The sequence below is a fragment of the Chiloscyllium plagiosum genome, unplaced genomic scaffold (assembly GCF_037043375.1).
Source record: "Chiloscyllium plagiosum isolate Xiang-an unplaced genomic scaffold, Cpla_swu_hap1 HiC_scaffold_19, whole genome shotgun sequence".
Lineage (NCBI taxonomy): Eukaryota > Metazoa > Chordata > Chondrichthyes > Orectolobiformes > Hemiscylliidae > Chiloscyllium > Chiloscyllium plagiosum.
Genome location: NW_028270157.1, coordinates 12,422,657 through 12,439,286, shown reverse-complemented (window position 1 = coordinate 12,439,286; position 16,630 = coordinate 12,422,657). Strand labels below are relative to the sequence as shown.

The 16,630-nt window shown below is 40.8% G+C and overlaps 1 protein-coding gene across 4 annotated transcripts in view; it reads right to left on the bottom strand.

The window, feature by feature from the left end:
* The window catches only part of usp15 (ubiquitin specific peptidase 15), a 115,262-nt gene that overhangs the window by 46,792 nt on the left and 51,840 nt on the right, over window positions 1-16,630 (bottom strand). For all 4 annotated transcript variants that reach the window (XM_043709977.2, XM_043709978.2, XM_043709980.2 and 1 more), the window contains one exon: window positions 16,067-16,128. In XM_043709977.2, the coding sequence (XP_043565912.2) occupies window positions 16,067-16,128 (62 nt within the window). The remainder of the gene's footprint in view (window positions 1-16,066; window positions 16,129-16,630) is intronic.

The window sequence follows — 16,630 nt, the reverse complement described above, 5'->3', positions numbered from 1 at the left end:
AAGTTCACTAAGTTGCTCATTTTCACTAAGTTGAATTGTGAAGTATTACTGCTTTTTAACTTCTTAAAAAAAAAACTGTCTGCTCTTTCAATTTATTTTGTACAAATGATTCTGAAAGTTGATAGTGAGCATAAGCTCTGGCCTAATACAAAATGTCACAACGTACACTCCCTTTTATAAAAGCGAATCGTAATAAAATTTCACTGCAAACATGTCATCTAAATGACGACCCTCTACTCCTCTTTATGAACGGTAACTTGCAGAACATCCACATGTTGACTAAGACCTTATCAGTTCTGACCATTTGTTCCCACATTTTGCATTTCTGTCCTATCACTACTGTGAATGTACCAAATTTCAAAGGAACTGAAATTGTGTTTATCATTTTGTTTAACCCTACTTGGCTTCTCTATTTGATCATCTTTGTGACTTTTAGTTCTGTGCCTTTTCTCTCCCCTCTTTGCTGTTTGTTACACTTAGAAAACAAGTTATGCATTCAACTGGAGCTGTCTATTCTAATTCCATTCACCGCTCTGGTATCCTTTCTTTGCAAATACAATATTTCATTAATCTATTTTAAAACATTATTACTGTCTGTATATGACTTGTAATAAAGAACTCAGAGCTCATACAAGTAATATGTCAAATCATTTAAAATGTCCTTTTTGCTTCATCTATGCCTCCTCTAAGCCGCCCATGTGTGTGACCAGGTAGTGAACATGAAGATACCTTTTGTGCCATCTTTTCACAAATTGCTCTCTTTAAGGATTACGCATACAAAAGATAAAAGGTACCATGCATTGAAATAAACAAGCCAGGCTGGATGAAGAACACTAAGAACTTGATACCCAAAGTGGGGACCTCAAGTGGAACCACGAGCTGAAATTTTGGAGTCTTAACCTCTGAAGCCACAATCTCCACTGTGGAGTTCTGACCAAGATATAACAATTGCATTCCCACAGATCACCCATTCTCTCAGCTCTCTCTTTCCTGACTACTGATGTCTCAGTTCTCAGAGTAGGGGTAGAATCAATTTTCAAGTCTCAAAATGGGATCACAAAACAAAAAAATTTGAGAAGTACTGAGATAGAGATATCATTGATGAGAATCAGTCAACACCCATGTTACTAATTTACCAACCACTGGAAACAAATTTTTCTTTGTTTCACAATTTCATGTTTTTTTTCAGTTATAATAGATTTCTTGTTAACCTTTTCTACCAGTAAATTTACATTCTGTCGCCTTTTTTTTAAAACAATGTTATACTTCAAACATATTCTACTGCATCTCTGCTGAATCATTGCTTCAATCACATATTTTCCCATTCCTCCTATTTATTTGATTTCCTCCTCTTGAATGTTCTCCCCCAAACTTTCTACCTTTCTTTCCCTACTGCCAAGTTCCTTCCGCTCAGGACCTATCCTATCCTAACATTATAGACAATATTTACTCTTCATGGAATCTCCGTTCTCTTGTTCAGTTCAAACTTCCACACTACAGAGCAGATGTAGATGCATCTGACATTTGACAGACAATTCCTGCTTTTTGGTAAAGCAAATGACTGCAAGCAGCACAATTAACATGCATTAAAGGTAGACCTCTGCACTGGCACCTGCTCCCAACTGTGGTTGAAAGTATGATATAGCACTGAGGAGCCAGAGGTAAAGCCAAACATACGACACATTGCTCTTTCCAGCACTTTGGATTTTTAAAAAATAAACTTATTCCTCTTATTACACACATTAGTTGGAAATTAGAAATAAAGTGGAGATTAGAAATGAAGTGCACCATGTTCACATTTCAATGGCACAGCGACAAATCTCAGGTTTTAAAAAAAACCCCAGATATTTGGGGTTTAACATTGCTTATTAGGACAAGACATAGACACTGCGGCTGTACAGGACATTGGTTAGGCCACTTTTGGAATGTTGCATGCAATTTTGGTCTCCTTCCCATTGGAAGGATAGAGTCATAGAGATGTACAGCATAGAAACAGACCCTTCGGTCCAACCTGTCCATGCTGACCAGATATCCCAACCCAATCTAGTCCCACCTGCCAACACCTGGCCCATATCCCTCCAAACCCTTCCTATTCATTCCCATCCAAATGCCCCTTAAATGTTGCAATTGTACCAGCCTCCACCACATCTTCTGGCAGCTCATTCCATACACATACCACCCTCTGTGTGAAAAGGTTGCCCCTTAGGTCTCTTTTATATCTTTCCCCATTCACCCTAAACCTATGCCCTCTAGTTCTGGACTCCCCGACCCCAGGGAAAAGACTTTGCTGATTTATCCTATCCATGCCTCTCAATTTTGTAAAGCTCTATAAGGTCACCCCTCAGCCTCTGACGGTCCAGGGAAAACAGCCCAGCCTGTTCTGCCTCTCCCTGTAGCTCAAATCCTCCAACCCTGGCAACATCCTTGTAAATCTTTTCTGAACCCTTTCAAGTTTCGCAACATCTTTCCGATAGGAAAGAGACCAGAATTGCACACAATATTCCAACAATATGACCTCCCAACTCCTGTACTCAATACTCTGACCAATAAAGGAAAGCATACCAAACACCTTCTTCACTATGCTATTGACCTGCGACTCCACTTTCAAGGAGCTATGAACCTGCACTCCAAGGTCTTTTTGTTCAGCAACGCTCCCTAGGACCTTACCATTAAGTGTATAAGTCCTGCTAAAATTTGCTTTCCCAAAATGCAGCACCTCGCATTTATCTGAATTAAACTCCATCTGCCACTTCTCAGCCCACTGGCCCAGATCCTGTTGTAATCTGAGGTAAACCTCTTCGCTGTCCACAGTACACCTCCAATTTTGGTGTCATCTGCAAACTTACTAATTGTACCTCTTATGCTCGCATCCAAATCATTTATGTAAATGACAAAAAGTAGAGGACCCAGCACCGATCCTTGTAACACTCCACTGGTCACAGGCCTCCAGTCTGAAAAACAATCCTCCACCACCACCCTCTGTCTTCTACCTTTGAGCTAGTTCTGTATCCAAATGGCTAGTTCTCCCTGAATTCCGTGAGATCTAACCTTGCTAATCAGTCACCCATGGGGAACCTTGTCGAACGCCTTACTGAAGTCCATATAGATCACATCTACTGCGCTGCCCTCATCAATCTTCTTTGTTACTTTTTCAAAAAACTCAATCAAGTTTGAGAGACATAATATCCCACGCACAAAGCCATGTTGACTATCCCAAATCAGTCCTTGCCTTTCCAATCCATGTGCATCCTGTCCCTCAGGATTCCCTCCAACAATTTGCCCACCACTGAGGTCAGGCTCACCAGTCTATAGTTCCCTGGCTTGTCTTTACCACCTTTCTTAAACAGTGGCACCACGTTTGCCAACCTCCAGTCTTCCAGCACCTCACCTGTGACTCTCGACGATACAACTATCTCAGCAAGAGGCCCAGCAATCACTTCTCTAGGTTCTCACTGAGTTCTCAGGTACACCTGACCAGGTCCTGGGGATTTATCCACCATTTACCATTTCAAGACATCCAGCACTTCCTCCGCTGTAATCTGGACATTTTGCAAACTTGGAAGGGTTCAGAAAAGATTTACAGGAATGTTGCCAGGGTTGGATGATTTGAGCTAGAGGGAAAGCTTGAGTAGTCTGTGGCTGTTTTTCTGGGAGTGTCAGAGACTGAGGGGTGACTTTATAGAGGTTTATAAAATCATGAGGTGCATGGATAGGATTAATAGAAAAGCTCTTTTCCCTGGTGTGGGAGGGGGAAGGTGGTGATACTGGTTGAGGGGGGGTGGGGGGGGGGAAGAGTTCTAAACCACAGGGCATAGGTTTAGAGTGAAAGATATAAAAAGGACCTAAGGGACTACTTTTTCACAGAGGCTAGTGCATACATGGAATGAGCTGACAGTGGAAATGGTGGAGGCTGGGAGAATAATAGCATTTAAAATGCATCTGGTTGAGCATATGAATAGGAAGGGATTAGAGGGATATGGGCCAAGTGCTAGCAAATGGGACTAGATTAGGTTAGGATATCTGGTTGGCATGGACAAGTTGGACCGAAGAGTCTGCTTCCGTACTGTACACCTCTATGACTCTATGCTATTTCCAAGTCCAGTTTTAATATTATAACGATTTTAAATGCTCTATTATATGAGAAATCCATCTGGTACGCTTTTCTAATGACATTTTCCTTTCCATACCAGCATTTAACTGTGTTTCCATACCAGATTTCTCCCATGCAGCCACTGCTTTTGCTGGCCTCTCCAAATTCCACTGCTTAGCTACCAACTCCATCCTCTCCCGAAAAAAAATTACCTCTGGGCTCAACTATTTCAACTTGTTCCAGCTTGTCTCCCAATTGCTACCCGAAATCAGCCAAAGCTCTGGTCTCCACATTGTAACATGCAGCAAACCTTATTCCTCTATCACTCCTGTGTTCACTGACCTGCATTGCTCCACGTCAAGCAAGGTCTTGAATTTACAATTCTCATTTATTTTCAAATCCCTACATGACCTCGCATTTCTGTAACTTTCTTTAATCCAAAACCACTCAAAGATCGTTGCACTATTCGAATTCTGGCTTCGTGAGCATAACTTTACTCTTGGTGGTCATGCCTTTAGTTGCTTAGGCCCTGAATTCTAGAATACTTTGGTTTTTAATCATCTTTTGACACGCTCCTTAAAATCTCCCACTTTAATCAAGCCTATAACCAGATGACCGATTACCTCATTATGCAGTTTGGTTTCATACTTTGTTTTGTAATGCTCCTGAAAAACACCTTTGGATGTTTTATTAAATTTGTTGTTGCTCCCATGTCCCTCTTTCTCCTCACAAGGCCATTTGTTCTGGCATAAAACCCACCCTAACCGAAGTAGCAACACCAAATATACAGGTTGTGCGCAGAGTCACGGAACAGGAACCGGGAGGAGCTTTGCTAATACAGAGGAACCTCAATTATCCGGCATTAGATTAACCGAATTTCGGATTATCCGGCAAGGTCCCGATGCTTGGCTAAATTATTTAATCTGGCATTCGATTGTTCGAACAAAATACTTCCTGCCCATGTCCTTTGGATAATCGAGGTTCCTCTGTATTTACCTTTGCATACCGAAATGGAACTGAATCAAATCCACGAGGCCAGATACTACAGTTGAGCAGTGATAAAAGTGCAGATTAGGAATCTTAATTCTGATTAACTGTCACTGACCTGAAATGTTAGACCCCTTTTTCCTCTCTTCAGATACTGCCTGATATGGAGAGGATTGCTTTTGCTGGATTTCCTCATTTCTATAGTTCAATTATTAACATTGTGCAGGAAAAATCTATTCTGTGCTGAATGCACTGTTAGCCAGCTACAAACAGTACCTATCAAATGTTTTACAAAAGGACAATCCTTGCAAACTCCGTGTTTTGGTGCTCCAGGTATACAAAAAAAAGTTACTTATACTGAGTCAGAGAGTTCTCACTGCCCTCAGTATTAAATAGAGCAGCAAATCTATCCTGAGATAAAGGAAATATCAAAGACAGATGGAGAAATCACAGCATTCAGAATAAGAGTTAAAAGTATCAGGATATATTTGGTGACTATAAAGTACTCTCTCATTTAAAAAAATTCTCATTCATACTGAGCTGCCACTCAAATTAATTTGTGTTCACTGAGTGCAAAATCTGTAATGAACCACCATGATCTATAATTAAAAATGTCAAGGAGCATTCTTAAAAATTGCAACCCAACAAAGTGATTTATACAATTGAAAATGGATTTATCAACAATGTTGATCATTTTACAGTTATGAAGTTATATTAGACTTGAAATGTTAACTGTAAATCTCTCCACAGATGCAAGCATCTGCTGAGTTTCTTCAGGATCCTCTTTGTTATCACAATGTCTATGTTTTGCAGAAACTTGAATTTCACTCACTTCAATTAGTACCTAAATTTAATGTTTATGGCAATAAAGCAAATTATGATGAAAAACAAGTTAACTTCAGTGAAAATTCCATTCCAAAGTTTTATTTTTACAACTGTCCAAAACTCAAATGGTAACACTTATACAACAATATTGTTACTGCCCAATTCAGAGCACTATTTTGGTTTCATTTCAAATGAGTTAAATATATTCCACAGAGGTGACAGGACATAGATATGCACCAGCTAACAACCTAAGGAATGACACCTTATTAGGGTTAACATGATGCAAAATAGTAATGCATCAAAAATGTTGGTTAGTTAATAAGAAATGCACGAATGTTCTTTTCCATGGTTTGGTTAGTAGGCTGCACAAGACAGCAATTGCCTGAATTTTGACTTGCATTTGGAGTGAGAGAAGCAAGACAGACATTATTTGACAAATACGTATAAATTCCTTTTGAATAGCATACAGTCACAAAGAATATCCAAAGCTAATGGCTAGCTAACATGCAAGGGACTTTGCATTCCAGTAAAATGAAACCACGCACTCAAGCTCCAGATGTTATCGCCCACTACCAGCAGTTGCATACAGCAAAATTTATAATATTGAATCAGTTTACAGATTGACTGTTGGCTGGCTTTATTTGCTGAGAAATGTTAGCTCATCAAAAACTTCTCACATAAGACAGGAATGTTGAATTTGTGCTTAGAAATAGCATGCGATGGCCACAATTTAAATTGAACATGTTTAATCCATCTGCTCAAGATATCTCAGTGCAGTAAAATACAGTCAAAACAAAAACAACTATTTAAAATCTCTCAATATAGTCTGCCACATTTAGGATTCTGCACACTTGCACAATTTAAAATTACATCCATCCCAAAGTACAAGCATTTTAAAATACTCTACAGAAACTGCAAGTACACTAATTATTAATACTCAGCTGATCTGGCTCTAAATGAGCAAAGAGAACGGAAAGGAAGGTTGTGAGAGCATGATCAGGGACGCAAACAAAACTGTGATCAAGGGAAATAAACTAGAATTTATACAGCACCTTTCATGACCTCAGGATGTCCTGAACAGCTTTACAGACAATGAAATGCTGCTGCAATATAGAAAATGTGGCTGCCTTTTTGTGTACTATAAGTTCCGACAAATAACAATAGATATCGGCTGCAAAATTATTTTAAAGTATAAATATTGACCAGAACCCGTGGATAACACCCCCAAATCTTCAAAAGAGTCCCATGGGATGTTTTGTGCAAGAGTAGATGGGTCCTTAGTTTAACATCTCATCCAGGGCAGCATTTCCTCAGATTATGCACAGGATTGTCAATCTAAATCTTGATGCTGGAATGGGCCTTGAACCCAAAACCTATTGACTCTGAGATAAACGTGTTACAGAGCCACTGCTGTCAAAATATCTATTAAACAAATCACAGAGTTTAATAAAGTTATTTGATTGATGAAAAATAAAAGTTAAATTGGAGTTGTGTTTATGCACAAACTCTGAACCAGCTAAATATTACTACACAGCAAAAGACATCACAACAGTGGTCAAACGTTGACCAAATGAGGACAGCAATCATTAATCCAAAAATTAAAGGTTGACTTTTTTTTAAAACAAAGCCTTCTCAGAACACAATGCAAGGAATTAGATTGCTTTTGCAAAAAAAACCAACAGATTAGAATCAAGGACTAAAAATCAAACATACCAACCAGGTTGAGGGTCTCGTAGTACAGAGCTGAAAATGTGTTGCTGGAAAAGTGCAGCAGGTCAGGCAGCATCCAAGGAGCAGGAGAATCGACGTTTCAGGCATGAGCCCTTCTTCAGGTCTCATAGTCAAAGCACACCTCTGGGCCAGGAGGTCCAATCCTCCCACTTCCTCCAGACCAAAGGGGTAGCCATGGGCACCCGTATGAGCCCCAGCTATGCCTCTCTCTTTGTTGGCTACGTAGAACAGTCGATCTTCCATAATTACACCGGCACCAGTCCCCACCTCTTCCTCCGCTACATTGATGACTGCATTGGCGCCACCTCGTGCTCTCACGAGGAGGTTGAGCAATTCATCAACTTCACCAACACATTCCATCCTGACCTGAGATTTACCTGGACCATCTCTGATACCTCCCTCCCCTTCCTGGACCTCTCCATCTCCATTAATGGCGACCAACTTGATACTGACATTTTTTACTAACCAACTCCCACAGCTACCTGGATTACACCTCTTCCCACCCTACCTCCTGCAAAAATGCCATCCCATAGTCCCAATTCCTCCGCCTCCGCCGTATCTGCTCCCAGGAGGACCAGTTCCACCACAGAACACACCAGATGGCCTCCTTCTTTAGAGACTGCAATTTCCCTTCCCAAGTGGTTAAAGATGCCCTCCAACGCATCTCGTCCATATCCCGCACCTCTGCCCTCAGACCCCCACCCCTCCAACCGTAACAAGGACAGAACGCCCCTGGTGCTCACCTTCCACCCTACCAACCTTCACATAAACCAAATCATCCGCCGACATTTCCGCCACCTCCAAACAGACCCCACCACCAGTGATATATTTCCCTCCCCACCCTTTCCGCCTTCCGCAAAGACCGTCCCCTCCGTGACTGCCTGGTCAGGTTCACGCCCCCCAACAACCCACCCTCCCATCCTGGCACCTTCCCCTGCCACCGCAGGAATTGCAAAACCTGCGCCCACACCTCCTCCCCTCACCTCCATCCAAGGCCCTAAAGGAGCCTTCCACATCCATCAAAGTTTTACCTGCACATCCACCAATATCACATTGTATCCGTTGCTCCCGATGCGGTCTCCTCTACATTGGGGAGACTGGACGCCTCCTAGCAGAGCACTTTAGGGAACATCTCTGGGACACCCGCACCAATCAACCACACCGCCCTGTGGCCCAACATTTCAACTCTCCCTCCCACTCTGCCGAGGACATGGAGGTCCTGGGCCTCCTTCACCGCCGCTCCATCACCACCAGACGCCTGGAGGAAGAATGCCTCATCTTCTGCCTCGGAACACTTCAACCCCAGGGCAGCAATGTGGACTTCAGCAGTTTCCTCATTTCCCCTTCCCCCATCTCACCCCAGTTCCAAACTTCCAGCTCAGCACTGCCCTCCTGACCTGTCCTACCTGCCTATCTTCTTTTCCACCTATCCACTACACCCTCCACCCCGACCTATCACCTTCATCACCTCCCCCACTCACCTATTGTACTCTATGCTACTTTCTCCCCATCCCCACCCTCCTCTCACTTATCTCTCCATCCTTCAGGCCTGTATTCCTGATGAAGGACTTTTGCCCGAAATGTCAATTTTACTGCTCCTCAGATGCTGCCTGAACTGCTATGCTCTTCCAGCACCACTAATCCAGAATCTGGTTTCCAGCATCTGCATTCATTGTTTTTACCACGTTTAAGTCCCACCTACCCCTGAGTTATATCATGAATTGTCTGAACAGGTTGATTAAAAATAACTGCCCTATGAGCTGATGGTATATAGAATAGATATAAATTTTGGGGAGCTGCAAGGCAGATGTGAAAAGAACATTAAATGGTCCTTGTGAAACAGTGGTAGCATCCCCATTTCCGAGCTAGATGACATGGTTTCAAGTCCCACCTGCCCCAGAGATGAATAATTTCTGAACAGAATTATTGGAAAATATCTGCAAACCAAGCTTGGCTACTGTGGCATGCTTCATTTTTGTTAGAGTTAGTGCAGTATTACTGCTCCACCAATAGAGGTCTACAGAGTATTAAGTATGCAGAATCGCTCTGCCTCCCTCTCAATGACTGCAGGTTGCTGCTAATCACAGTTTTGCCATGTTTTCGCTATGACACAAGGTAAGAATGTCAGCCCCTAAGAACTACTTCATGGGGGCTAACATGAAAACTGAACCCTTGGTATTGGCATTAATCTACATCCTACTCTTGCCATCTAGCCAAATGTGAGCTCAACTCACAGCATGAAAAACCAGCAGCAGTAACAGCAAATTTACATTTATAACATAGGAGCAGTAGCCAACATAAGATTTAGATTTAATTCTCATGGGTACTTGAGTACAGGAGTACAGTGAAAAGGGTACAAAATTGCCAGTCACCAACGCCGTTTTACTGAGCAAAAGACCAAATTAAAAACAGAAGCAGAAATAAAAGGAACATCCAAAAGAAAAAGGAAATGACCAATTCACTCCCCCGCCTCCATCATGAGTCTTTGCTGCCAGAAAGTCCATCCCTCAGTCTATGACACTTAAGATGTCCTGAGTCCTCACACACTGCCTCAGCCGGAATGCCACCATCTCTACTGTCTGGTACCCAGGCCCAGCCATGACCTGGAGCTATGCCGCTGTCATTCTTCGGACCATTTTGCCTCCACCAATGTCATCGCTGCCATAAGCCCACTGAGGCTGGGGGGTTTCAAACCGGACTCAAAACTTAGAACTGGGCCTATTACGCCGAAACAACTGCTCCAGGTATGGCAGTGATACTTAGCAGTGAAGGCCTAGCAGGCAATTTGATGTTTCATATTTAATCAAAGTACACTAATCCATTAACCTAGTATTGTATTAGTTTGCTTAACCATAGCAATGTAGACTTTCATGCTTGGACTTTTTGTGATTCACTTCAAAGAAATGCACCACACTATTTTGAACAGAACATACTAATAAGCTAATTTCAGAACAAGTACCAAAAAGCCCCTGTTTAGCTTATTTATATTGTACAGATTTACAGCACGAGAATTTGCAACCTTCAATTCATACCCTCTCAATTTGTTAAATCTATCTAAAACCTGTCAATACTGAAGGAAGGCTAGATAGGATTTACCACAGGGAGGGAAAGAAAATAGCTGCTGTCTTCTAGATTATCTTTATTTTAATTTACATCTATTCTCTTCTAAAACAATTACATTTACTAGATGTATTCTTTATTTTCAGAGTTGTTGTTGTGATGTTGTTAAACAACACTGTAGTGTTGTTTAATTTTATAATTATATAACCCTCCAGGCTTTTATTTAGTAACTGAATACATAAGGGTATCTCATGATAAAACCTTTTATATACTTTTTATATGACGTTTTAAGTATTACACACTGGAGAGGAGGAGAGGTGACTTGATAGAGGTGTACAGGTAATGAGAGGCATACACAGAGTAGATAGCCAGAGACTTTTCCCTCGGATAGAAATGGTTGTCACGATGGGTTATAATTTTAAGGTCACTGGAGGAAGATATAGGGGAGATGTCAGAGGTAGGTTCTTTACACAGAGAGTGGGGGGTCAGTGGAATGCATTGCCAATGGTGGTAGTAGTGTCAGAGACATTAAGGACATTTAAGTGACTTCTGAATAAGCACATGGATGGCAGTAAATTGAGGGGTGGGTAGGTGAAGTTGACCTTAGATTAAGATAAATGCTCGACACAACATCATGAGCTGAAGTGTGTGTACTGTGCTGTACTGTTCTATGTTATATTACCTGCCTTGTAATTTATCTAAGCTTATCATCAAGGACTGTCCTTCTCAACCCCTCCTTTCACCTGAGGCACGGTGACCCTAAGGTTAAACAACTTTGTCTCTCTCTCTCTCTCACACACACACACAAGAGAGCCCTACGGTCTCCTTCTGGTGACTTTATCTTTAATGTGTCTGTAGTTGTACTTTGTGATCTTCTACATTAGTCTTATATAGTTTTAAGATTATAAGCAGCTCTTCCACAATGCTATCTTTTGTGAAGTCAGTCATCCTAAGCACCCACAACTACAAACAGGAAATGTAGCTTAACAAGAGCTAACAAATATACCTTGATAGATGTTTGGATTAATGAGAAACCTGCACCAATTATGCAAAACTGAGACAATTAACTCAGTATCAATCATGAAGGTCCGACAGAATAATTATCCTATTCTAAAGAAACGGGCAAAGAAAATACCATAAAATCCTTACCATGTCAAGGAAGCAAAGTTACAATACCAACTATGAGAAGAGTGGCCCTATGTGTAATGGCAAAGGGAACCTATCAAGAGATGGTGGGAGGCAATTTCAGTCACTGTCCATCACCCTCAAGACCAATCTCAGAGTAATAGGCATCCCTTGAGCCAAACAGAAAGGAACCTTGCATAATCAAGGCCGATCAGAATGCAACAACATCGATTAAGCTGTGGATTGGGACCTGGAAAAAGTTAAAACGCAACAACTTTCAGTCAATCACTGCACCAAGTTTGAAACTGAAGTTTGTACAGCCTGCTGTCCAGTGGAAGCAGAAGCCTTGAGAGCTATTGGAAAGCCAGTGACCAAGCACTGCCATGAATGCCCTGGGTTGAATCAGAAAGGACTGTAGTACACCCATTAAGTTGAGGCTTAACTTAAGTATTATTTTGCAATTTGAATAGTGCCCTCAAGTTGCCTGCTTACAGTTTCAAATAAAGGAAGTTGTTGGGAACAACATTTAAATTGTAGTCTTAAAAATATTTCAATTAGCTAGATACTATTGCAGATATCTCTCATTAAGAATATTTGGCTTTTGGTATAGATAACTCCATCCACTAATAAGATGAAAATTTGCATCTATTATGGATTTTGGCTACAACTTCATTTTACAGTCAAAGTGTGTATTTATGTTCATGTACAAAGTGGGCTGTACTGAAGTCCCAGTATTTAGTTGTACTAACTCATTGTGACTAGGGCTGTGATTGATCTGAAGTTCATGAGAATTAGGATGATCTTGGTCCAAAGAACTAAGTGTGTGTGGGGGTGGGGGTTAAACAAATACTTGTAGTTGTAGCGAGTGTTTCACGCTTTGGGGCTCCCTAAATTAAGACAGACAGCCTATTTTCTTTAAGGAGTGTAATCACTGTGACTGATTGGTCAAAGCAGTTTCCTGCAAAATGAACCCACAAATGGTTGTCAACTATTTTGTTGAGTTGAAACAGGTGCAAGCTACATACATATACTTTGTCTGCAAAAACATTATCCTGCATATTAACATCTAGATTGCAGCACATTCAAGTGCTCCAGACTGTGAGCTTGAAGATCTTAAATCGATTGTCAGAGTACTTCTTGGCATTTTCAAAATTATCCAGTAAATGATGCTCATTTGTGGAACCACATCTAATGTTGGACACTATGGGTCAGCACAGGCTGGTTGAGTACAGTCTGCACTTTGCTTCTTGCAAAAAGCCAGAGATATGCTGTTTGATACAATCCAAGTTTTTACTCACTTGTCTTTTTCACTTGATGGCAGCATCCTGTTAGTAGCATGCTGTTATGCTGACAACCTATTTAGGATTGTCAGTTAGATTCAAGGTGTGGTACACTTGCATGTGCAAGGAAGCTACATATATTAACACATAGAGACTTGTTCTTTAGAGACAGAGAGAACAGGCACATGCACTGCACCTGCTCCAATTCAAGACAAATAGGTGACAGCCATTTGCTGATACATTTCCCAGAGCAATACCTCGACTAATCACAGTCAACCGACCTGGTTTAAAATTTAATCAAGGCATGGCAGTTAACCGATCATTAACTGCTTCAATCTTCATGACAGTGCCTCTATCAATCGGAATCCATTTGTCAACCAATCAGTACCTGCCACCCATCAAAGTGCCTTGTACTTTTTATTGCTGTTGCATGGACCTGAGGCCTGAGCCTGGCAGCTGTTTGCACAAGTGGAACCCATTCACTGGTACACCAACAGACATGCATAGAGCTTCCCAACAGCTGCACAGCAAGACAACTTAGAGGGAATATTGCAACGCTTATAGCATAAATGTTGGTTATCCAATTAATGTGGTACGCTTGCGAATTGTCATGATAAATGCAAACTTATGATAAAACATGACTTCTTTTAGCAATACACAATGTTCATTATGACAGCAACTACAACATTTCACCCATCATATTGTAACTCCTGAACATACCATCCTTTAAGCTAGAGATTCCTCATTCATTTGCCAGAAATGCATTTCCACAGTGAATTCAAGTTTTCTTCACTTTCACTTCCCTAAGTACTCCTTTCACTCGTTTAAAATTTCATTCAGCAGCTTCCATTCCCCTCTCTCCAGCTCTTGCAGCCTCCTCTATCTCTTTCAACCTCCCTCTGCGATCTCCCAACCCCTGCAGCACTCTTCTCCACCTGATCCCTCCAAATCCTTGAAGCGTCCCTCTCCATCAGATTCCTATCTGGCCTGTCCCAACAATTAAGTCTTCCCTGGCCTGGACAACAGTCCCAGACTCACTCACGGCCACTTAATTTCTCGTTGTTCCTCCAATCATAAATCCTTTTTCATTTGTGCTTATGACTGTTAGGTTTACTATTGTGATAATGAGCAGTAAAAACAAGAGAGAAAAGACTGTGATTGGAGAAGCATCCCCTCAGACTATGGCAGCTCTACATATGCGACCGACCTTATTCCTATTGGTCATACTAGTGTTCTATCAATATTTTGTTGCTTCTATTTAGCATTCCATAAGTGAGAAGTGATGTATTTTGGGAGGTCAAAAGCAAGATGAAAGTATACAGTAAATGGCAGGATCCAGGCAGATCTTAGGATGCAAGTCCACAGCTCCCTGAATGTGGTATCACAAGTAGATAAGATAGTAAAGGTGACATACTGAATGTTTGCCTTCATCGGTCAGAGCACTGACTATCAAAGTTGGCAAGTTATGTTGTAACTGAATAAGCCTCTACATAGGCCACATTTGGAGTATTGTGCACAGTTCTGGTTGCCACAACATTCTGGAGAAATGTGAAGGCTTTGGAGAGGGTGCAAGACAGGTTTATCAGTATGTTAGAAATAAAAAGAGAAGTTACTGGAAAAGCTCAGCAGATCTGGCAGCATCTGAAGAGAAATCAGAGTTAACTTTTCGGATTCAGTGACTCTTCCTCAGAACTCTGAGGAAGGTTCACCGGATCAGAAACATTAACTCTGACTTCTCTTCACAGATGCTGCCAGACCTGCTGAGTTTTTGCAGTAACTTCTCTTTTTGTTTCTGATTTATAGCATCCACAGTTCTTTCAGATTTTTATTTACCAGAATGTTGCCTGGATTATAGGAGAAGTTGGACAAAATTGGATTGCTTTTGCTAGAGCGTTGAGGGGCTACCTATAGAAGTGTATAAAATTATGAGAGGCATAGATAGGATGGACAGTCAGTCTCTTTCCCAAAGTGGAAAGTTCCGGTTGTCAGTTCCAGCTGTCCGCTGCAGTGGCCGGTATATTGGGTCCAGGTCGATGTGTTTGTTGATAGAATCTGTGGATGAGTGCCATGCCTCTAGGAATTCCCTGGCTGTTTTCTGTTTGGGACTTGTTTAGAGTGTCATGATCAGCGCAGAAATGGAACAGGTGTTCCATGTTCTATTTACACCACTAAGCCTGGGCATTTAACCTCAGCACTGGCTTCTTTTCATTAAAGAGGACAATCTACTTCAAATATTTTTGTGTTCATTTATCCTACTCCATCATCAGTGAAGAAAAGATAGCTTCCTATAATTCTCCCAGAGGTAGATCTTGGTTATTGCAAACTAAAAAAGAATGTCCAGTGAAAGTATGCTGAATTTTGACTGAACTGAATCAAAATCATAGTAAGACAATGCAGTGATTTAAATATTGAATTAGGAACCTAGATAATTTCACCATGCAAACTTAGGGTCTGTATTCAATACATCTAGTAATCTGTAGCTAGGAAAGAATGACAAATGAGTGCCCATTAGACACTCAGGGAAGAGAATCTGCCTTGACACAATATGGCAGAGATATGGTGGCAGTCCACCCCTTGATTAACTCAATTTCTTATGAATCACCTGAGCAACTTCCTGAGTGTTAACAGCAACAGTTAAGGGAACAGACCCACGCTTCTCCCTCACTACTTTCTTGGAACAACTCAACATAGCAATAAATGCAACCATGGCAGCAATCCACAAATACAGAGAACAAATTGAAAGAAAATAAATGTTCTGTTCTGAGCAGCAATAAAACTTGAGTTCAGCTGATCTCAGATGTGTTTTTGAAATTTGTGCTCTTTGCTTTAATTTGTCATAAGAGCTTAGGCCACAATGAAATACCTGAAATTAATGGTACACTGGACAGTTTCAGCAAAATGTTCTTTCAGAACTTGTTAAAACAAAGTGAAAAAATTTGACAATTAAATATGACAATAATAAACTCACTTATTAGTGGAAGGACCTCTTGGCCACGTTCCATCTTCATTCTTCTGCTCTATTACGAGTACCTTTTAGTGAAATTACACAAGACATTACAAAGAAGAAATAATGGTACATAATTATACAAAATAAGTATTCAACTAATTATGCCAGCAGAAAAGCTAGCAGTACATATCAACTAATCTTCACAAAGGATATCTATATATTAAAAGATGTTACTTCTACATATACCATAAACCTCTTCCTTCACAAACTGATATGCATTTTGAAAATGAAAACCAGGTCATAAACTTGTCATACTCTAATTTATAGCCTTTTCTGAGAGCACGACCAATAGTCAAAACTGCAGAATGAGAACCCATCACAGAAGTATAAATATGGCTTAACAATTTATCATGGTGATAAGATTTGAACAAAATCTCTGACAGCCAGTGAACTTATAATAGACATATTTAGAAAACCCACTGCTGGACACAAGTGTGAAAAGTTTGGGAAGAAAAGATCAAAGATAAGAACTGGATAGAAATTGGAAATGTAGTTAATAAAATTCTCTAGCAATAAGCCAAGTAT